Genomic DNA, 24,527 nt, shown 5'->3' with positions numbered 1-24,527 from the left:
ATGGAAAAAAAAATTCAATTGATTTCATTCCACGCATATTTTTCTTGCATCGTCATAGAAATCCTGTCTGATGACAAGATCCTGTGACGATTCACATAAACAATAATATTGAACTCTTCCCATAGTTCTACATACTAAAATGTTTACATAAAATGTTTGATTGTTGTGTCTGTTCTCTAACTTCTAGAGTCTATGCCTCCTACAGTGACTGCAGTCCTGGTTAGTGAAAACTGATATGTTTACGACTCGTCACATAGAAATGGTATTGAACAATATCAATAATAATAGAAAACCATTTTAGGTATGTTGTTTAAAAAATAAATGAAATAAGTATATTTCATTCTTCAATTTTCAACTTAGACCAAAACTCAGTTTGTGTTGTTAGGTCAGTTACAACATGAAATCTGAATTGCGCGTACAGCATGGTAACAGGCTCACTTCCGATAACTATACAATTCAAATAATTGACGTGTAAACTGAGTCAAAATATTAAGAACTTTAATCTCTTGCAAATTAAGCTCTTTTTACAAGCTTTTATTTCAATAAACTACACCTCATATTTCAGGTCAAACAACACGAGCATTTTAAGTAAGCGTCAAACGAAAATTCTCGATATATTAATTAAATTAAATATCCATTTCGTTGAACAAAAGTGAAAATTTACTTTAACACTATTGTAATAAAGTTAAAAATCAAGTAACACTTTGCACGTGACAAAACATAGAACGGCCGCCGTTATTCGATATTTTTAATGCCCAAATATTGAAGTAGCCTTCCGTCATGCGATTGCGTGTGCTTCATATTTTTATTCACGTGAACGAAGAAACCTTTGTATAAACAGAATTCATTTAAACCTCCCCTGTCTTGAGGAAACTGGTTTCTTAAACCTGGTTGACACGCACAATCAACTCATTTGAGCAAAATGCCAAACAAAACTTGCTGTGGTTCAGTGATTTTAAAGTTAAACTAGAGATCGAGGTTTTGCGTTCAATTTGTATTGATAGATGGTCAATTCTATTTATTTATGTTAACAACCAGATCATAATATTCAAAACTGTTACCACTATTTCCTACAGTCCATTTTTAACGTTGTCTTACCTTAATGACGAACGACATTTAAATATGTATATATAATATCATAACCGAACCCAAGACTCCTTCGACAGTCACATTTACACTAGACCAACAAAGCAGCCATGTTTAACAGAAAAATTAAAAGAAGCACAGGAGCAATGAAAGCAAATTCTTACTTACTTCCTCATATTTTCAAAGACAAAACCATAACAAACGAACCTGCGCGTGCCTATCCAAACACTCGACCAAATTCAGCTTGAACAACACCAGAATGTTACAGAATTACATCACCTATATAACATACATACATATATATAATATTATACACAGGCCAATTAGAATGCGTGAGGGCGCCCTCTAGCGTATTTTAAGAGGTTTACAGTCGAGCGAGACCGGACACGTTAAAAATTTAACTTATGGTATAATCTCTATCATGAGAGTGTAACATGAATTGTATGTCGATTTTAATGGCCATATATAAGGTGTATTTTACCTTGTTTTATTATGGACTAGTAGAGGTACTAATCACCCTGTGTGGCGAGTGGTACCTATGTAGATATTTTTCACATGAACGTGACTGTATTGCTTTTGCAATCAAGTGAGCAACTGTGACTGTTGAACAAAAAGCTTCGGGTTCGTTTGTGATATTATGTATTTGTAAACTCAACTCATGATTGAGGTATCAGTAATTCAGCTTGAGACGTTAAAACTGCTACTAATATTGTAGGATTGATCGTAAGAGCTGACTAAAAAGCTATACATTTGCTAGGAACCAAACAGCGGTCTCGGATAAACTTGAACCTTTTAAACTGCGATGTAGAGAAGGACTCACAGTCTTCAGGCCTGGTCTCATAGTACTTGAATGTCGTGGGATGTTAATAAGTACGTGTTTTAATAGTCACACAATTTATATAATATAAGAAGTCAGCGTCACATAAATTAAGTTATAAATAATACAAGCATTTTATAACTGATATGATATTATAGTATATGGCCGTGTTTATGATTTTGGAAAAGTATTATGATTTAAACATAATAGTCCAACTATCCATAACATATTTGTTACTTTTGAGTTTATTACGTAACCAAATATTTAAGAAGGTAGCCTTCATAATTCATTTTCACTTAGCGAAATCGTAAACTCGGGTACTGTTTTCATGGTGTTTCTAACTTTTTATTCATTTACATCAGCTGAGCCTATTTGCAATAGTTTATTAATGTATACACTTATTATTCTATTTTTTAAATAGTTAATAAAACTTCGGCTGTATAAAACTTGGATATGACATAATTCCAATACTATAATTGTCTACAAGAAACAATAAGTCATGTCCTTGTTTTAATTTCCGTAACATTCAATATTAAAGAAAACTTACGACCTTGTCACACCATAAAATACTTGTCGATCTATGTATCACTCCAATGACGTAATAGTAAAACGACCATACAATTTATTAGCATTGCAAAACATACACTATTCCAACACCTTATAATCCATTTTCCTCTAACTACTCATACATGCATTGAAACTAAAAAGTAATACTATTTTCTGCATGAAAGTGAAATGCTACGCCGTAGCTCGTAGCTCGTAGCTTGTAGACGGTCTACGAGTTCGTAGCGTACAAATTAATCATGGAGCTGTTAATTCATTTATGCTGGGTTATTTTCATCGATTCAGTTTCAGTTAGTAACTAATAGTTCGTGATAAAATTGTTAGTTCTATTACAGTAAAACTAACTTAATACGTTTTTTCTTCGAAGTCATGGTTTAGAAAAAAGTGCCTAGACATATTTGCAGGATCAGTTTTTTGAGCTCAAAAGGTAAATACATAAGTCAATGCACAAATCTTTTAGGTTAAATATGTGATCGCCAATTAATTTTGTTTTCCTTCGTATGAGATTAGAATCATTCAATAACATGTTTACATCACCTATGAGGTAAATAACACATAATTTTCCATATAACAAGGACTCAAAGCAATATTCCCTTGTACCTACAATAGTTGGTTTTCATATCGAACAGTTAATGGCGTTCATTCTATACAAAAATATAGTGACAATTCTTTGAACAGAGTCAAAGATGACGAGACGGGCTTCTGACGTCACTCGCGGCACTCTGCGGCTGCGGCTATCGATCGGATAAGCTCGTGTCATCTCGCTCGCTCCCGTGATCTCATCTCCTGCTATCTCGCTCGCACTCGCGTGCCTTCGCCTCAGTGAATAGCTGCGTTCCGAAATACGCTACTAATATTTATTTTAACGCAACCACCCGGGCCGATACACGTGGTGGCTGAACGTTTCTACCTGAAATTCTGTAACTGAAATAAAAAATATTACAGCTGAACACAACGCCTTTAATAGTTAATTGGGATTGAATATTCAATTAATTTAGTATTTAGTATCCAAACATTTCCTTATCAATTACATATGTAAATGGAGAGTAAATTAATTAATACTTTCGTTAATTATGTACGTTTCTTCGTAAAGTTTGAATGGCTATCGTGATGACATAATCGGTTCAATTTGAACGAGGCTGATATTGGGCGATGACCTGCGTACTGACGACCTTGAATCTAGTACCTATGTATTTAAAGTTGAATGTTGTATGTATAAATACGATTGTTTACATAGAAACATGATATTTTATTACGAGTTAATGTCAATGTCTGTGTTGGTTTAGATCGGGTTTAACTTCAAATAATTGTTTTTTTTTTTAAATGAATTTGAACATTTTTCTATAGTATATTAATTTCTTCAACAATCTTCTAAACGAACTTGACTTATTTGGTATCTATTCGCTTTTACAATATTCCTATATTCTAGCTAAGGATAATACTACCCGTAGCTGCGGACTACCTAGCGGGTTTACCGGGGCTCCGGCGTAAAAAGCAAGAGTAGCAAGGGGGTTGTATTTAGTCAGTAAGTCTGACACCCAACCTCGTCTCATTCAAGGCGGAAAGAAGTCGTTGAATAATTGAAAAAAAAGTGGATGATAAATATTTTTGATTTGACACACTGCCTTGATCTCTCTCTTACGCTCGTTACTTAACCAAAGTCGGCTAAATGTAGCATCGAACAATTGCCATTTGCCCTCCAGGCTTGCTAAAGGGAATACTATATTTCTAGTTTGACCCACTGCCTTGCACTCACTCTTACGGTTTTTACAGATCTTCCTTTATACTTAGCTATTTAGAATCTTAACATTTATTTATAGATTCTCGTATGATAAACTATGTTGAACTTTAATACTTATTTCTTACATATATACAAAAAGATGGTATCAATTCCAAAATTTACTGTTATGAATCGAATTGCTTAGCAAATCGTCGGTAAGTTGAAGCGTAATCTTTGGCAGTGGGCCCAGAATAACGTAGAATAGAATAGAATAAATCTTAAAACATGCAAGTTAGCAGTTTTTCTGAACTGGTTTCTGGTAAATGGATTACTTACTACCTTTTTCTCTCACTCTCTATTTTCTTATAATAAAAATATACCTATTTGTTTGTTTAGGGCAAATGTAATTGGAGTTTATACTTCTTCCTGACGACAGATCAATCAGATTTTTGGTACAAACTCTTATTCTTGATGATCATACACATTACAACCGTTAATCATAAAAACAGTACGTTTTATGTATATATTTGTTAGTCTAAGAAAATTTCGATATAAATATCAGAGGTAAATTATAGTCGCGAATAACACATAGGGTACTTTTTATTCCACGGGAATGCGAGCAACGCCGCGGGTAGGAGCTATTTTATTTAGTAATAAATTCACCCTAATTTACATACATACATAAAGTATCTTTACTATAATATGACAATATGTATTTGTATTCAAATGTGATATACTGTTTGAGCACATATAATCATTTCCTGATAATGATGACAAATGATGATTAATCACGCGTTTCGGTCAACTGAACCACAGTTTACCTGGAATGATATTCGAATAATGACTATACTTAATTAAAGGTTTAATTACATATTGGAAATCAAAGGGTGAGGTGTTTTAAATATATTTTTGTATTAAGATATGAGAAATTCGAAATGAGTTTCTTTGGTATTATGCATCTTATTTTTTTCATACACATAAATATGTACTCAAGGTGGGCTTAATGCCGTAGGCATTTTCGACTACCCAAACCTTTCATCTTTTTTCACCTGTGGTACTTGGCAATTAACGTTTCAGTAGTATCAATGTATTAAAAAGTTAGCTAGATATACGTTCGACACTATCTTTCAAAGTATGAAGCAAATACAAAGAGGAGATGTCATAACTGGATTTCCCTTTCACATAATGCGTGACACTTTACGGGGAGCGCGAGGCGTTACAAACCACGCCCCTCTCTATTTTCCATCTAGCGATCCCATACTACGAAAACGTTGCCAATTGTCCACGTTTTAATGTGCAACTCTATGAGCATTTATAACCTATCTACATTATTTTTACTTATAATATCATTAAACAGGGCCAATTTGTTTTGTCACAATGCACAATAATTACAATTACATTATGGCATTTCCTCTTTGTACTTGCTTCATGCTACAGATTAACATAGAATACTAACAACTTTTCACACCAGTATCGTGTTGTCAACATGATCATTATAGACACATGATATGACGTCTACTACAATACAGTTAGACCTTCCCCAATCACAATCAATAGATAAAAATAAGTTCTAAATATATTATATCTACTAAATTACATATTCAAAACAAAACAACATATTTCCAATACATGTTACATTGTAACTTCGTCTTCGTAAACTTTGAGTCAGTCAGTTTCCTGTCACGGTAAAAAGAAACATTTTTATTCCTCAATAAAAGTCCCCTCAATGCATGTCATAACAATTTTTACCACGGAAATACATATATCAAAAACTAGATATGCCTCTGCGGTTTTACCTGCTGCTCATATTGATTGTATAGCGTGTTGTTTTATAGCATTCCTCGATAAATGGACTTTCAAAACAAAATAATTAATTAAGTAGAACTGCAGTTTCGATGATTAACGCTTTCAAAGGAACTCTTCAGCTTTAAAACATTACTAGATATAGATCACTCTATATCTAGTATTTTTAATTCAACTTTTTTTTATTATAAACAATTTGAATGTTCTCCTGTGTCGCGGGTGAGTTTACAAATTTATACTAATTTATAATTTCATACACAGGACATTCAGACTCAAAATATATAATTTGTGGATCACACAAAAGATTATTCTGTACACTGCGCCAACCGTGCAGTCATATATTATCATAACATTTTATTTACTATCGAATTGTACCAAATATAACCAATGTGTGGTTCCTGTGACATTTTTGTGATAAATTGGTTATGGTTACAACGTTAAAGATAACTACGTCACCGTCCAAATGTCGCATGCCACGTGAACTTTCACATTTCTTTAGCCTTTCCCCTCCTTTAAAGTGTTTACTTTAGAAAAATCGAGTAACGAGAATGTGTATGTGTTATTTAATAGTTTTTCTTTGTTCGTGGGGAGTAAGTGGGGGATCTGTGTTGGTGTATTCCATATGGCGATATTTTTAAACGTTGTCCCACACTAGGACTTTCTGTGTCGTGGGTGCTTTTACAAACATATAATTTCACATACACATGACACCCAGACCCGGAACAACAATTTATGGATCACACAAAGAGCTCTCCATGCGGGAATTGAATCCACAACACGTTACGCGGTAGCCAGTTGCCCAGCTTTCACGCAAACCGTGCAGTTCTTTATCTGTGTAAAGTGCGTACAAACCATGCATATCTTTGTGTGTGTAAAGTGCTTTATCACTTAATTTTCTCATCGACATCATGTCCTTTATAAGACTTTCACTGCTGCACATAATCCTCCCCACTTTATTTAACCACACTAATAAAAGGTAGAATATTTTACGTAAATTAAATTTCAAGTTAACATCGAAAGCAACAAATATATTTTATATCATTTATCTTATTATAATTAGATATTGAAGAGATTATCACTGATGATTTGAATTTGGATTCTGTTGATCGCTGAACTATTGGCCGTGGTTTGCCAAGAGTGTTTTTTTGATAATTTAAATTGATTAAGTATAGAGAAAAGTGTATATTTATGTTTAATTACAAAACCCGTCAAACAATATAGAATTAACAAGTATTAAACTGATTCTAACAAACGACCACTAAAGAGGCAGTCATCGACAAAAGATCACACAAACGTATTTACCTACAGCAGCTGAACTAGTAACCGAGCCTCCCTGCCGTACATACATACATACAGACATACCTACACACATGTATAGTTGTATAGTTGTATAGCAGTACAACTAATGGTCTTAACTCGTCACATTCGCCCTACTTTCCTTGTTAATTAGTGACCCGCTGTAATCCCAACGCATTTGACATTATGCTAGTATTGAATTTGCTTTTTTTCTATTCGATTAATTATTGTTTATTGGACTATTTAACCAACCTATCAGGGTTAGTTTTACAGTTCTCACAATCAGAATTCAATGTTTTTCTGAGTACCTATTGCCCTATTATGATTCTGAAAGCCTGTCTTGTAGACTGTTTATACTACCAGGGAATATAATTATAGGATATCTACTGAAGCTAAAGTTTTGACATAGGCTCTAAACAAAATCTCTGAAAAGCTCTGAAATTGACTGCACGATTGGCTATTACGCGGTACCGGGTTCGATTCCCGCATGAAGCAACTCTTTGTGGGATCCACAAATTGTTGTTTCGGGTCTAGGTATCATGTGTATGTGATATTGTATGTGGTTACCTGTGCCCACAACACAGGAGAAAACACCAATCGTATGCGAAATAATTGGACTAAAAAAACATCTATCTTGCAGATAAATCTACCAACAGATAGGCTATTGAGACCGTCAATTAGACCAATGACGTCCAATACACGCACTATAAAGTATTATATTTAAACTCAGTAAATATTGCACGTGACGTCCACCGACACTTGAGTCGCCAGTCGCCACATACTATTGTAATCCACTTTGCCTCGTGTGACACTTCTGACGTGACGCTAGAACAGCTGATCTGTCCTATTTGTTAGCTGCATTGGAACGTGTTTATAGAGCAGTTTGTATGTGTGGGTGTCTGTGTGTATTATGAGACGTGGTAGCTGGTGTTTTTCATTGGTTGTTAATTGATGAGCTATGTATTGGAACTTGAGTGGGTGTGATTATGATAACATTATGTAAATTGCAGTAGTAGGTTATTTTGAGCTATTATAGTTTTGGTTCTTAAGATAAAACTTATCAGACTTAATAATTTTAACTTCATTGATCACGAATTAACAAGTGCGATGGTTGACCATGGGCTCTCAGACTGGAAATCCAGTACATTTCCGTGTTCGGCACTCTGATTGGTTGGCTCATTCGCGCCGGCCAATCAGAGTGTCGCACGCGCTTTCGTTTCGATCTCGTTAAACGTAAAACAAATTCATAATAAGCGCTCTGATTGGTTGGCTCATTCACGCCGTCCAATGAAAGCGCCTAGCGTGTTCTCGTTTCGTACTAGTTTCAGTCGAGGTGAGGTAAAGTGTTAATGTGGTATTTTTTCCGATTTTTTTTTCTTCTAATAGGACACAATTTGGAACTATTCCCGGCGTATTGGTATGGTATGGGACTCAAAATATAAGAGGTGAAATTTGTGATAGATAAGGATTAGCACCTTTGTCTACTCCTTGGGGAATTAAAAGACTCGACATTACTTTATTTTTTATTGCCATTTTTAAGCACAAGGACGTAAAAGTAGCGTTTACAGCCGCACTCAGAGACATTTAATTATTACTTAAACTATTCCTTAGTAACAATTTTGTACCGAAAACAATTGCTAAGGACTGGGTTAAGTAACCATTAAATGACTCTAAGTACGGCGGTAAATAAAGTATTTAGTAGAATGCTTGCCAATCAAGCAATTATAAAAAATATTGTCTTATGTCATTATCTGTAGTTACCTCGATGTAAACAGATGTTTGTTTGTCAACGTTTCTGTGTGAATAAACCATATTCTACTGAATATTTTATTATGTTGTCAATTGTATTATGACTTCAATTTTATACATTGTTGCTGTAAAGTTCGATTTTATAAAGTAGTAATTATTGGTTAGGTTTTACTTTGTTGCTAAGTAATAAGTAGTATGAATCGAGTTGATTATTGAAATCCATAAAGTTTTTAAACCATATTTTCTGGTCCACTGTTTTCTGGTCACAGAACGTTTTCTGATTTGGTGGACAAAATCCTTACCCGACTGTAGGAAGGGTAGTATTTTTTAAATTTCACTATTCATACTCATCACATTAAATTTATGGATAATATAATTGACAAAATACAATTGCGAACCATTGATTAAAACCCCAATATAAGTCATTGTTAACCTCGTCCTCAGTAAGTCCATGAGGATATCCACCGTGATAAAAAATATTGAAAAAAGCTAAAAACACAAGTATTCGCCCTGACATTCATTTCTAAAAAGTTCAAATATCGAACGCCAAAAAGAAAGAAACTAAAAATTTTAAATTTCGATTCTATAATCCGCCAGCTGAGCTCCCTGTCAGTGGTGGTAGTTCCCTCACCTGCCACCCCTGACGGTATCGTTGGCAGCTCTGTAGCGGTCATTTTTGGCGGGAAATTGCCCCATATCCGACGATCGTCGATACCTCGCCACTCGGTTTGTCTGTCAAACAGTTGGACAGTGCCTATGAATTTTTCGCATCGTGATTGACATATTTGCTAGTGATGTTTTGCATCGAGATCTGAATTTCGAATTGCGTTTGTTTGTTGTGACTTTTTAGTTTTGGCACTCGTATGTTCTATTTTACTGGTCACGATACTGGGTATCGTTTGCAGTTGTAACTTTGATGTTTTATTAGTTGAGAGTTTATTTTATAGAAAAATACTTATAATATAATTTAAGTACGCCCAATTACTCATCAATATTAATTGAGTAACTACTTTGATACATTCAACTTTAATACTCCAGCACAATCTATTGCTGGACTATAATTATGCCTCATTTACATAAAAAGGTTTGCTATAGGTAATGGTTTAAGTTTGGGAGTGCAATGTGACGTTTTCCGAATTATATTATGTATTTTTAAGATTATTTAGACACCACCAACAAGCGGTGAAGGAAAACATCGTGAAGAAACCTGGGCTTATAAATAATTATAATTTTGAAATCGCAAACCCGCATTGAGTACGCATGGTGATTAATGCTCAAATCTCCGTGTGAGAAGAGGCCTTTGGTCAGCAGTGGCCACTTATTGGCTGATGATAGGTAATATCCTTGTCGAGTACACAGTCCAATAGGCTCAAGTTTATCAAAGAACGCTGCTAACTATGTTTTTTAAAGAGTGTAGTCCAGTAGCCGACTTTTAAGACTTATCGGGTGATAAGACTTGGGATTGTGATATTGTATTCTACACTGCACTCATCAAACGATTTCAAATCTTTCTCTTCTATTACCAGAACCCGTAACATCACTCTTCACACACGACACTAAACCGTTAGTTAGCATTGCAGATGCTGTTACCTACATGGCGACGTGTTTACAAGGCTGGTTGGCGTGCCAAACGGCAATAAGTTGCCCGCCATGCCAGCGGCCATTCACTAATGGCAACTTAACGTAAAACTAACGATGTTTTACGTCACATAGACAGTATTACTTAGTTACTTGAATGACAGTACTTGTTTTTTTATTGAATATTGTATCGGAAAATTAGGTTTGTAATTTTATATTAACGTGGTGATGTAGTTTCTGGGTGATTCTTCAAAAAAAGTCACAAAAAGTTAACGGCGTCATTATCCTCACCCAAAAGTTAACAATTCTGGCGATTGAAACACAAAATTTGGTTTCAATAAATTAAGCTGTGACACTGCTCTCAACCAATCAAATATAAATAAGGATGATAATAAACTACCGTGATGCTTAATAACGCGGGAGAATAATGATTTGTTAAATAAAAGTTAAAGTTTTTTGAAGAAACACCCTTCTATGGTTAGGTTAGCTTACATAATATACCTACTAACCCTAAAAGTATAAATAGACATCATTAGTACTAGCTTTTGAAAGTTAAGCAGTATTTTTAAGGGGGAAAATCCGATGACTTCTCCCGCCTTGGGCGAGGCGAGAGGGAGTGTCAGACTCTTACTGACTAAAAACCACCCTGTTCCTACTCCTGCTTTTCGAACCGGAACCCAGGTAAAGCCGCTAGATAGTCCGGAAATTAAGCAGTATAGGACACTATTTACCATAAGTTTTACATTTTCAAAATTTGTAATTTCAGCCAGTTCACTCATTCCATCTCAAACCTCTTTTTCCACGTACTTTCAATTTAGAACCATCAAAAAATTAACTCTATGGTAGCAATCGGTCCTCAATGCTGCCAACCTCAAAAAAAAGCGTTAAACAAACAAGATGTAACATGTCGTATTATCGAACTGTTTCACGGAGTTCGGCGCCGCCTAGTCTTTTGCTACACGTTCAGTATTCGGTCATTACTCCCTATTCCGACCACGGCTCATGTAATCTGGCCTTCGTTTGTAAGATTTCTTTCCTCGAAATCATTTTTAGTATCGCTTTAGTAACGTGTTTTAGTACTTGTTAATTTGTCGTTAAATGTTTAAGTGGCTTTTTGGAGGTGGTGTTGAAATTCTTTTCGCGAATGGAGGTCGTTTGGTCATTTTCTATATGCTTACACATATCTAGATGATTCTTGCCCATTTGTCTTACTAATAACTTTTAAACACAAGGTTTTTCTTTTCAATCTAATTAACCGACTTCAAAAAAATAAGTATGAGTATCAGTTTGAACTGTATGTATGTGTGTTTGTGCGCGATTATCTCGTGTTTGGTTGACCCGATTTTGATTTGGTTTCAGCATAGTATTTTGCAGATTTTGGAAATACAAACTAATCCAAAAAAATCGAGGTGATAAAGAAAATTTAAGGCAGTTCTATTAAAAAAAGTTTTGATTTATTCTTAATTTAAAAGAAACTATTTTAAACTATTGTGAAAACTACTAAGCATGGTTTAACAAAATCTTAGCATAAAACTTTTACATAAATAGCTACAAATAACTTATGTTATAAATAGACTACATGGTACACATTAGCATATTTATTCTAGGTTAAAAACGTTACACTTCTACGCATACAATATATGCTTTTACAAACACGTGACTTGTTCTACCCAGTCTTATTATAAGCAGTTACTTAAATTAATAAACTTCTTTAATTTCTTTAGCGTCTTTGGTCGCATAGTCGCATGACTGTCAAACTATCTGGGTCTCAGATTATCCGGAGCTACGGACAACCTAACTACTGTAGCTTCGTGCTCTAAGCAGGAGTAGGAACGGGATGGCATTTAGTCAGTGAGTCTGACACACTTTTTCGCCTCATCCAGAGCAAGTGATGTCATTGGATGATTTTCCCCTCAAAAAATAAATAATAGGGTCTCAAGTTCAATTCACATTTTGAACGAAGCACTACTGGGGTATTAATCCATATATGGCACGATACGATATGAAACGATTGTTAGGCAGAAAAAGACCAATTTGTTACACAAGTTTCATAACGTAACTGGGGAAAAATTTCTGTAGTTCTGTAGTTATGTAATCTTCTGTAGTTATGATTAAAAATAAAACCAGGATTATCAACCCTATGTCTAATAGGTTTACGTTTCATGAGTTAACAAGTTCCCCTATCTATAACAATGCACGTGTGTGATACTTTGATACTATTTATGTACGTACTGATATTACCTACACATGCATAGGGCTTGGCAGTTAGTACTATAAAATCTGAAAAGTGTTCTCGTAGATTCAATCTTGGCTATACACAGTTTAATTTAAATCTATATTCATAGTTTTAAGTTTGAAAATCCTAGTTATTACGGGTAGAAAACTTTAACTTTCTACTTCACATAAATTTATAAATTGTTTTTACAATACCTAGAGAAAAGAGGAGATTAAGTATTCTTACCATTCTTCAAAATAACACGCGATGATTAACCTTTTCTAATTTTTTAAATGTGGAAGAGCCATGCTCCAAAGTCCGGTATCGCACTTGTATCGCCTCTGGTGTGCTTACCACCAGGTGATCCGTCTTCTCTTTTACCGACTATATAAAAGCCTTGTCTTAAATGTATGCGGCAAAATTCTCCATAGACACCTCAATTTATACCATGCAATAACTTTACAATATGCCTTATATTTAGAGCGACGGATCGTGTATCTATAAATACAGGTGCAAACCCGGTTAACCATATAACTGAGTTAGTTACGCCTAACTGGGTAACGCTTCATAGTCACCTCTGTGAATCAATGCGGTTGTAAAGCCCGGTGCACACTGTGTTCGCTTGTAATACTGTGTCAAATCTTGTCTGGAGGTTTAGGAGTGGTTTAGATGAAAGGCTTTGCGTTTAGATGTGAATTAAAGTACTATGTATAATTTATACGTAAAAACATATACTTTTAGAGTTGTATGCTTAATATAACAGCCGATTGTATCAAAATATTATTTCCTTTTTATTTAAAGATACATATTTGCTTTCTTTTGTAAATATACAATAAAGAATAAATAATAATTGACATAAAATATGACTATGAATATGAGCCTCTATCATAGCTTGAAACTAGTGCCAAGCTAGAGGCTCATCTTCATGAGCCGCATTCTCACCCACGATACGGCCACGACGATAGTTACGTGAGTAGCTGAAAAACATGATAATTAATTTAGTATATCTCACGAAAGTTATAATATACTTAAACACGTTATTTTTATTTTCATAAAACAATCCGCTAAAGCAATACCACAAAAATACTTTCTACCAATTTAAAACGACCAGGATACATGCCCACTGATTGTTGAACGTTAAATGATCATCCCTCTCTATGTGTCAATTTCATCTGCAACAAATTCCGCTTTGTAATTATGTGTGAACACCCGACCGCAAATAACTAATTACGTTGCTATGTTACACGTCCATAATTTGCGGTCAGCTCGCTAATTAACTATATTTAATTAATTATATTACTATCACTCATCAGTTATTGACTGATATTGTGGATTGTTTCGTTAATGTAACGTTGTAAAATGTGTTCATTTGTAAAATAGTTTGCTTTTTATTTTCGATCTATACTTGTTTTCTTACATACTTAAGGTACATTTTTACCTGAGATGTGCTATGATACGTTACTGTGAATGCGCTTGGCTTCCACCAATCATATTCATTGGTACACATAGCTTTGTATCAGTAGAAACGGTCACATTGTTTCACAGCTTAGCTATTACATCTTCGTAACATCGTACATAGGACATCTCTGATGGAAAAGCACCCTTGCCCTTACCCTTACATAAACTTGTTTCTTTTGTATACAAAGTTAATCACTATATAGGTCATTTTAAAATTACAAGAACAATGCTTTTGAACATTTTTAAGCTGAAATTAAAATCCAACCAGTTCCCGCACAAAATTTTGGTTTCAAATATAGTAGGTATTGTACTATTTTTCTTAATATCTAAAAATATTCTTTCTCCAACTAATGACGTCAGAACATCACAAATAATAATACATGTACGTATAAAAATACGCAACCAAACTTTGTTATACATTAACAAAACTCTTAGGTCACATTGAAGACACAGATAAATAAATCATAGACTATCCGCATCATAGTGAAGAAAAATAGTCACAGCACTCAATCCCACGCGTTCCCGCATTAGTCAGAATGCGGTACAACTCTATTCCCGGGAATAGGGGTGACCTCGAAAGCGCCATAGCTATGGCGCCGCGCCGTCGCCTTATCCCAAGGGCTGAAGGACACACAGACTGGCTGTTTTCCAGACATTGTTGAGCTGTTACGTCATCTCACACTCTATAGTCCTGAATTGAACAGAGATTGAACAGTTGAATTTCGTTGTTCAAATATAGTCCGTGAATTGGTATTGTATTGTTAATTTTGTTGGTAAAGAGTGGTGAGTTATTTATTTGTTTGTTAGTTTAATTTTATAACTATTTATATTGGTTTATACATATACGTAATATTCATTGATGTTTTTTAATTAGCTTTATTGATAAAAAGATTTTGTTCTTATTTTCTGAATATTGGGACCTACCTCAATAAACGTGCAAATCCGTGTTTAGGCTAAATGGCTTTATAATTTTATATCCATTTAGGATGGCTATAAGGCCACCTAAATATACGTTAGATTTTGCGTCGCAACTTAAATAAACAAACAACGTCACGAAGATTCACGTTTGTACGCATTAGGTTTCTTCTTTAGTTGAACATAGTACCATACCTTACTAAATATGTACTTGATACATGAATTATTGTTGAAATACATTGTTTGTAAAGCACTTGCAACACTTCTGGTGTTTCGGGTATCCGTGAGCGTCGCCGATTGCATACCATCAAGTGATCCGTCTGCTAGTTTACCGGCCTTATCCATAAAAAAGCCTCTATTGTCTTCTATTGGGAATGAATGCCGATACACTATACATGTGTACTTATGTGCATGTATTTCCACACTAATTTAAATCTTCATCAAAAACTCTCCAATAATAAAACTTAATACGTCACACTCCACAATCTCTCTATAAATAAACATTAACTTCAGGACGCCATATTAAGGGAAAATTCGCACGTTTGACAGTCTCGCATCGAAGGGTGACGCGCTCCCGTTCCCACGAACACCCACGCTCATAATGAGTCACGACTCACGGCTTACTTCAGGGAACTAAGCGAAGCTCGAATTCTTAGAATAGCTGCTGCATGTCACCATTTTCGCTAAAGAAACTTTCTAAAGGTTTTAAAATGTATTTTTGTTTTGATTTTGTTAGTAGAATTAAACATTGCTGTTGTACATTTCAAGGTCACAAATTATACACCAACTGCTGATGACTATCATGTTTCAGTAACCTTAGTACGAGTTTGCTTTAGGTTTAACGAAATTGAAACGTAAGCGCGTCCGGTGGTCTGATTAGTTGGTTCATTCGAGCCGGCCAATAAGAGCGCTGAACGCATTCAAACAAACTCGTACTAAGCCCTAAGTTTCATGTTATACGTTTGTGTCATACTTTCTATCTTTACCCGATCCATTGATCTTAATACTAACCTAACTTTACCATTCATTTGGCATGTGATTATCTTTTAATCACAACAAAGAAATTATTTACGTTTCCAAGAACTGACAATCAAAGTCAAAGTCAAAGTCAAAATTCTTTATTTCACATAGACCGGGAAGGCACCTCTGAATGTCAATGCAAATATTATAATGCCTATTAAAAAAGTAGTCTGTCTGTCGGTCAGTCCTCTAGTAAAGCTATTTACTCATTCCAAAGTGTAGATTCCTATGGAGAAGAACGAGCAAAAAACTCTGTAGGTTACTCTTTTTCAATCAGTTTGACAATACAATTTTTGGTTACAATTTTGTTTAATGTATCATAGAAACTGTAGTAAATAAGTACCGAAATAAATGAAAGTAAAGTATAATTTACTAATTAGGGATTTTCACAGCAAATTATTTTACTCTTGTTTAAACCGAATCCTTAACAGTTACATTTCAATGTATTAAAATGAAAACAGGTCAATTATCAGTGTCACAACAATGCTGGATTAACAATAATTAATTGATACACAAATAATGTAATTAATGTTACCTACTGCTGGACACATAATTAATATCAGTAGTGATTCATATCAATCAATTAAAATGACTAATTTATAATATTCTGGCTATTACATTGCATGATAAATAATTCAATCTATCAATTAGCAATATTTACATTGTATTTTGCTATTTACTCTGCGCTAATTAATTTAATTTGCCTCTTTGGAATATACTTATTATATAATACTGTCTAAAGTATTATGGTACTAGCGGGATCGCTTAAACTCCTGACTGTCTCCAGGCATATAAATTACCATTTATTTTATTAGTACCATAATAATATGCTCCGTTGCAACGTAAAAGAAGGACGAGAAAACAAACATACACTTATAAGAAATATTAGTAAGGTTTAAAATAACAAAAGAGACAAATATTTAGTTGTTGAAGTAACATACATCCGCGAAAATATTAGGACTAAGATAATCTGTATGGTTAAGCGTAATCAATGAAAAACGTAATTACATTATATCACCGCTTATGTTTACTTATAAAAATACTTTATTAACACAGAATACAGAAGTTTGAGTTAATATAGCCAGTATTACACACACAAATCTTCATCAACACATCTGCAATGCAAAACTACATCTTCAGATTCAACCCCTCAACTTTAACAACTGAATCCAGTTCACAACGATTTACAAAGTTCAGTTGAAACTACAAACGGGTTCAAGCTATCTCTTGCAGCCAAAATGAAATAGGGTTCAGAGATTTTGTGGGAGGTGCCCCAGTTCGGTACGGAGCGGCGCCCGTACGGCGGGCAGTCGTGCCGGCGCCGTCTCGTCTCCAAAAACCAGATAAACCGGCGCCTTGGAAGACTCCCAGGTTTTTTGCTTCAGATATAGGCCTCGAGGTCACCCCTCCGTTATGTTAATGGGGTCGGGAAAACCCTATGGTGTACAAAATATTATAATTTGTCAGTGTCGCTCGTGATAGGTCATTTTTCTAATGTTAAGGACGTTTTTGTTTGTTTTTTTCATCATTGTCAAGTTTGTTGCGTCGTCTGTGGGTTGATGGTGCGTGAAATATTGTTCTAATGATACTTCTTTGAGACATGAATGGTGCATACATTTTCGGACTTAGACACGAGTGATTTATAACTGCTAGTAAGTTTATATCAAATGAATACTTAATGTATCTTTGTTTTAATAAGTTTTTACTAAGAAACATTGTGTGTACTATAACGTAATTTGAGTTTAAAAAGATACCATTATTACACTTAATTTATGCAAAGACAAAATATATCTAACAAATGGTAATATACTAATGTATCAACAGATCTTTCACCGAATTAAATTGTTTAGTCCAAAGTTCATCAGCTTAGCTCAGTTCATTGACCTCGCAGTGAAATTTCCTTATAAGATTGATTACTTCTGTATCTACAGCCCTTATTATGTGCGATATTTGAGTGAAACAGGATTTTGTACTTATTGTTCTGCGCAATACGATTGAAAGTGGCTTGCGTTTTTATTCTAAAGCCTTCAAGCTCATCTCTTTGTCTGTTTTGTTAAACTTAACATATCATTACGCTTGTCATAGTGTGAAAGGGTAGGCAGAATGTACTTGATATGTATCAATGTGATTTTCCAAATTATGTTATTTATTTGTAATACGTTTCTATTTTTATTTTCTTAACTAGTACTTGTGTATGTTGTTGCTTGCGTCACCATAGTTTAACCTTAGCTATCGCCATGCAGCAAGAACAAAAAGGAATTTCCATAATGTGATTGTGCACTGTGACACAAAAAATCAAATCAAAGTCAAAAGACATTAAAATTAGTCATTAAAATATGGACAATTGTTTGTAATATGGGACCGCTAGACGAAAAAGGGTGTTTTGTAACGCCTCGCAAACCCCGTATAATGTCACGCATTATGTTAAAAGGAAATCCAGTTATAACATCTCCTCTATGCATTTACTTCATGGTTTTCATTGTCCCAAACCTTTAAAAGGCGACATTGATAACCGATCTCAAATCAAAATTTTTAGATTTAGGTCACTTTTTGGCATGTGTAATAAGAAAATTTCTGGCAAAACTTATCGATCTAGAAATGAGAGAGATTTGGATTAAAATTGGTAACAATTTCTACTGAAAATCGATTCTGATGATCTAAACATGAATGCATAACAAACCGCCTACCACATAATATTTTTATTATTAGCTAAGTTTGAACAACTAGTTCAAATAAAAACTTATTTTATATATAGCCTTTTAATTTAGGTGTTGTCTGTTATATTTTTGAATCTGAAGGGCAGAGCCAAGGGCTTTTCTGAATGTCAATTGTACGGGTGAATGTACCGCATCTAAACAAGTATGGCGGCCGAAGTACTATATGAATATTTTTGAGATCTTTTTAGATTTTGAAGTTGTGATAATATGTTATTAAGTGTTATGCTATTAGTGCTGAAAGTAGGTACTGTAATATGTCGCTTACTTGATATTATCAGATCCCCTAGACAAATTGTTTATAAAATGTAGCCGAAAAAGTGAAAAGAATAAAATTATTTTATTGGCTTGACATAGATTTTGACGTAGGTACATATTTACACATACATATTTCAGTGACAATCACATACATAGGTATTTTTCCTTCACCTATCGGCATGGCGCTCAAATGCAATTTGTCTAAGGATACTGATCTAAATACTTTTATAAGATTCGATAAGAAAAAAGATATTAAGAAGTCAGAAGTGCACTCTAAAACAAGACTGCCGTACGCAAATACCTATCATACACCAAAATAAACGAACATCAACCACAAACAATACCATATATACAAGAACTCACTTTACTTACAATTTACATAACTAACAGTTAAAAATAAATACACAAATATCCCCGAAGTCCAAATAAAGCTCCGTATACCGAACCCCACACCGCCCGATGCGGCAACTCGATCAATTATTCAATTACACAAAGTGACCAAGTTGTCAAAATGTAACCGTTGTTGCCTCCACGACCAAATCGGATAAAATGGAAACTGGCCAAATACGTTCTCGTTCTGTATTAAATAACTAAGTATAGCATTACTAGCTGTTACTTGCGGATTCGCCTGCATGATATGATATGTCCTTCTCTGTGTATACGACTATTTGTTGGTATGCAAAGTCAAAGTAGTACTTGTGTAACATAGGGTACATTAGAGGTTGTTACCCAGTGTTAAATGCTGACAGATGATGGTGCTGAGGATACTGCTATAGCTGCTTGCTATCTTTTGCTTTGGAAAGCGTACAAAATACAATGCAAGTTTTCAAAAACATTGGTCGAGTAATTAAAATTTAAGGAGGTTGTACAAACTTACTTTCGCATTTAGTATTATTAGGATTAGTCGAAATTGTCTTTGAAAGACTAAGAAGAGGTGTATTTTTGTTTGGTACTGTTTACATCTGTATAATTTTTCTCTTTATTTAAATAAAATTAATAAGACTTTTCTTAACCTAGAAATCAAATCTCTCGCTCGGCCATGAATATGATACGATACCGAATGCTCAATAAATGAGACAGACAATTATAAAAAAAGCCTACAAAACCCTCACTTTTATTCAAATAAGCATTCATTAAATATTCCCCAATAAACAAAACTTGGCTGTACCATGGCCGCCGTACGCCATAACTACGTATTATCTTTAATTCCGTGAATAACTTGGCACAATCTCATGTACATAGGTATCTGGGATATGACCTCGATATATAAAGGATACTATTGTTACTATTTTTATTACGAAGACATATTATACGCAATGCTGTAGTCTGCTATGGTGTATTGTATGTAAGAAATATTGGTTTATTTACTTGATTTTCTTGGTTGGTGAATCATATCACATCAGCCTATAAGTGGCCATTGCTGACCAAAGGCCTCTTCGCACATGAAGAAGGTTTGATCATTTATCACCACGCTTGCTCAATGCGGGTTGGCGATTTCAAACAACACTGTGTATAAATCTACAATATTACATTGCATGAATGATTTGTGATTAAAAGGCGTCTGTTTAGAGATTTCATGCATTCAATATTACTTTATCTGCGCTAAAATCTTGCTTGCAATAATATCTATTACTTTTCATTCACAACTTATGTTCACATAAGAACTATACAATATAATCTTTGCATTATTTTTATATCTACCTTCTATCCAATATACCAAATATAAAATCAGTAGTGAATAACAATTTAACTTCACCGCATTCAGTATTTACTATCACAGTGAACAGCGTGTTGGTGTTAGAATAATAAAATACGAATTTAAAAAAAGAGTGACTTAATGTGTGTTTATTAGTTATCAAATGAACAAGTGGACAATATGTCGTGAGTATCTACAGAATCTTATAAACCGTGCTACGTACACACGTCTCCTTATCATCATATCTCCCGCGTAGGTGGCCAGTCTGTCTAACTAGACTAGCACACTACGCAGAAGATATTATAGTGTATAAGTGTGTGCGCAAACACAGGTTCACTGTCTGTTCCATCTGTCTCATAAACCGATAGGGCAGCAGATCGACCACAATCGAAGTGAGGTCAGGCATGGGACCAACGGCTTCACGTGCTTTGTGAGGTATGGAGGTGAAACACCATCGAACTTCCTGACTCTGGGCTAATAAATGGTCATTTTATTCAGAAAATGCCATTATCACTCTTTGCGGAAATCGCACCAGTGACACGTATCACATATCAGCCGCAAGACATTCACTGCTAAATAGGCCTCCCCAAATAACTTTCCGATAGGTCGGCAAACAAAAAGCGAGCTGCATCCAGCGGCTCCCTGCGACCTTAATCAGTCCACATGCCTATTCTACAGTAATATTTTATTAAGTTTTTTGTCAACTTAACTGATATTTATTTCTGCTTGCAGTTTATCTGAAAAGTTATGATAATGCTGTAAACGTTTTATGTGACTGAGAAATACTTAAATTAAAACTAGGCTACTTGCCTATATTATCTGATGATTACTGTCGATAATACATATCAATGTTTGTGCCACTATCTTAATCAAATTTCTTGTATAAGATTCAAGTAGAATATTATATGCACCTCTTTTCTTATATTAAATAAATTATGTATGTAGTTGTAGGTTATGTTTGACAAATTAGTAACAATAATTCTTATCACTACATTGTCAGACAACTAACTTGATTGCTACACTTTCGACCCAATAATAAATTATGTTGTAGTCTATTTACATTACTCATTAAAATCACCGCACACCAGCTTCCTACACATAAAACAGACAACGATAGCCAGCATAAAGGCAAGCACACACTTTATACTATGCTAACACGATCGCCCCAGTAACTTGACACCAACAGCCCCCTATTCTCATATCCAGACTACAATAACTCGAGTGCCTTGGCTAATGAGGCGGCCGAAGGGCAAGATGCGCCGATGTCCTTAGTCGCGGCCGATCACTCGACCTCCCCCCCCCCCTTGTACCCTAGAAGGGAGACCTTCCCCATCCCCCTTCCCCTCGGACCCCTGTTCGCTCTATTGTCTTCAGAATTACGGGTGCCCGTTCTTTCAACGTTTTTTGTTAACTTTGCATTACATTAGAAACAAATGAGTGTGTTTCTGACCGAGTTTTGTTTTGAATTTCGAATTATAGTTATGAAGTTTCTTTTTAAGTAGGTTATGGCTTTTCTGCATTTTAAGAGGTTGCTTATAAATATGTATAAACTCTCACTGTCATAAAAAATATTTTTTCCTTCTTTGTATGTCATAAAAGTATTATAACAGAACTTTTGTTAAGATTTGCTTAATTTTCTAATGCTGTATTTAATACGAACATCAACTCTTAAGTACACTACTGCAGTAACCTACTTTTATGACAGCCTTTAAAAAATAAAGTTTTAATAATTAAGTAATATGTTTTACACTTCAAACTGAACTAACAAAAAATACAGAATTTATAGACAAAGTAAACTAAAAACATTTTCCTTTACTAGCTGCAGTGAAGTTAATATATTCAAAAACGTCACTTCACCAGCCAGTCTAATGCTTCAAACATTAATTTCTACTCCAATTAAAAACGTTTATGTCGGTAACTACATGGCATTAAGTAAACTATGTAGTAGGTAGTACTTGGAATCCATTAATTACCGACTCACATACAAATTTCCAAACGAAATCGTCTAGTTAATGTTTATTGCACACATTTATTTAATAAGTACAGTTCATAGCAATGCTGTATGGTGACAGCAGAATATTTTGTAACCCTTCTACTCTCACCGTGGGTGTTGTCACACTTTTGTTAGAGAAACACAGAGACTGGCAACAACCCTTTCTGATACATCGGACCCTTTAAACTACGGTCTCCAAACTCACCTTTGTCATGAGATTGTGGCAAACCATCTTGTGTAGAGGACGTTCATACTCCAACAATGACCTGTGAACTGACAGTTGATGTTATTGTTGATAATTAACGATTCTGAGTAAATCACTTCTACTTAAATCCTACAGTACCGTTTTTGGGTTCCAACCCAGGAACTAAATTGTTATTATATTTTGAACTTTAAATAGTATGCCGTATGATACAAAATAGTGCAGTAAAAACATTAACAAAGCTGTTGCCAACTGTACAGTTTTACAATAAAACTGTATTAACGATTATTTATTAGTGGTGATAATACACTACATTGATTCATTATTAAAGGCTTTGGTTAAAAAGAAACCAATTTGTTACAACACTTTTCGAACATGATCTTACCGCAACTGATTTTATTATAAAATCAAGTCCTAGGAAACTTTTGTTGTCTTCAATGTTTTATTGAGTTCAGTCATTCCATAATTATCAAAAATTATGTATTAAATTCGATGTGTGAACACTGAACACATAACATAACCCTTCCTCAAATAAAAGGCGTGACGTTATGAAGTTATACGTAGGTATAACTACATCTACGGCCATTACCCGTTTCGTTTCTTTATTTTATTGTCCTGTTGACCTAGATATTTTGAAGATAGAGGGTCAGTCACATTAGCAGGACATGTGGGCTGTGGGACATTCTCCAACGAATGCGATGGGGACACAGCAGATATTGTGCTAATAGAATTAGGCGCGCGCATTATTGAATCCGTGGGACAACTGGTTTGTTATCTAATGGCTTTTATATTGAAGTATTTTTGTTGTTTCTGTAATTTTCATGTACAGTTTATTAGCACCGTTGCAAGATATTGCAAACAAAATAAGAATAATAATTTAAAAAATAAATAAATAATCGACACGACGCAAAAACGGCAGTGCTCAGCTAAATAGCAGGAGCCCGAGCACGAGTCATCTGAACTATTATTGTATTTTTACATTATGTCGGTTATGACAAAGTCCTTTTGACTATGACTAGTCTTTGATTTATTAGTCATTTTTAAAATGAATGACTGTAGATGTCAACTAAATGACTCATATAATTACTTTTTTAATTTATCACTAGCACGTAACATTAATATGTATGTATAGGTCAATGAAACTATGTATTTCATATATTGTACTACGAAGCATTTCTACTTAAAAATGACACTTTATAAATCGTACCTATAACTAACACTAGCTTAAAACTCAACATACTATAACATACCAAACACACAAAATGAAATCTACTAACGTTTATAATGAAAAATGTTATTTTAATCCTCATAGTGTTGCCATTAATTAACTGTCTGCAATACACCGTTGTTTATTTACCTCCCAGAGCTTCCGTTTAGATGGCAACCCTGATAACAATCGAAAACTGGCGTATTAATTAATCTAATGTACTGAAACTGCGGCTT

At 34.5% G+C, this 24,527-nt stretch overlaps 1 protein-coding gene across 28 annotated transcripts in view; it reads left to right on the top strand.

The window, feature by feature from the left end:
- The window catches only part of LOC118263166 (voltage-dependent calcium channel type A subunit alpha-1), a 254,477-nt gene that overhangs the window by 187,479 nt on the left and 42,471 nt on the right, over nucleotides 1-24,527 (top strand). Inside the window, exon 1 of one of the 28 annotated variants that reach the window (XM_050697724.1) lies at nucleotides 20,982-21,074. The exons of the other annotated variants lie outside the window; for them this stretch is intronic. Within the exon in view, the coding sequence (XP_050553681.1) occupies nucleotides 21,070-21,074 (5 nt within the window). The 5' untranslated portion in view covers nucleotides 20,982-21,069. Of the gene's footprint in view, nucleotides 1-20,981; nucleotides 21,075-24,527 lie in introns of those variants that run through there. 28 annotated transcript variants of the gene reach the window in all.

The sequence above is a fragment of the Spodoptera frugiperda genome, chromosome 12 (genome assembly GCF_023101765.2).
Source record: "Spodoptera frugiperda isolate SF20-4 chromosome 12, AGI-APGP_CSIRO_Sfru_2.0, whole genome shotgun sequence".
Classification (NCBI taxonomy): domain Eukaryota; kingdom Metazoa; phylum Arthropoda; class Insecta; order Lepidoptera; family Noctuidae; genus Spodoptera; species Spodoptera frugiperda.
The sequence above is the reverse complement of the archived record's forward strand: the minus strand, read 5'-3'. Positions and strand labels throughout refer to the sequence as shown.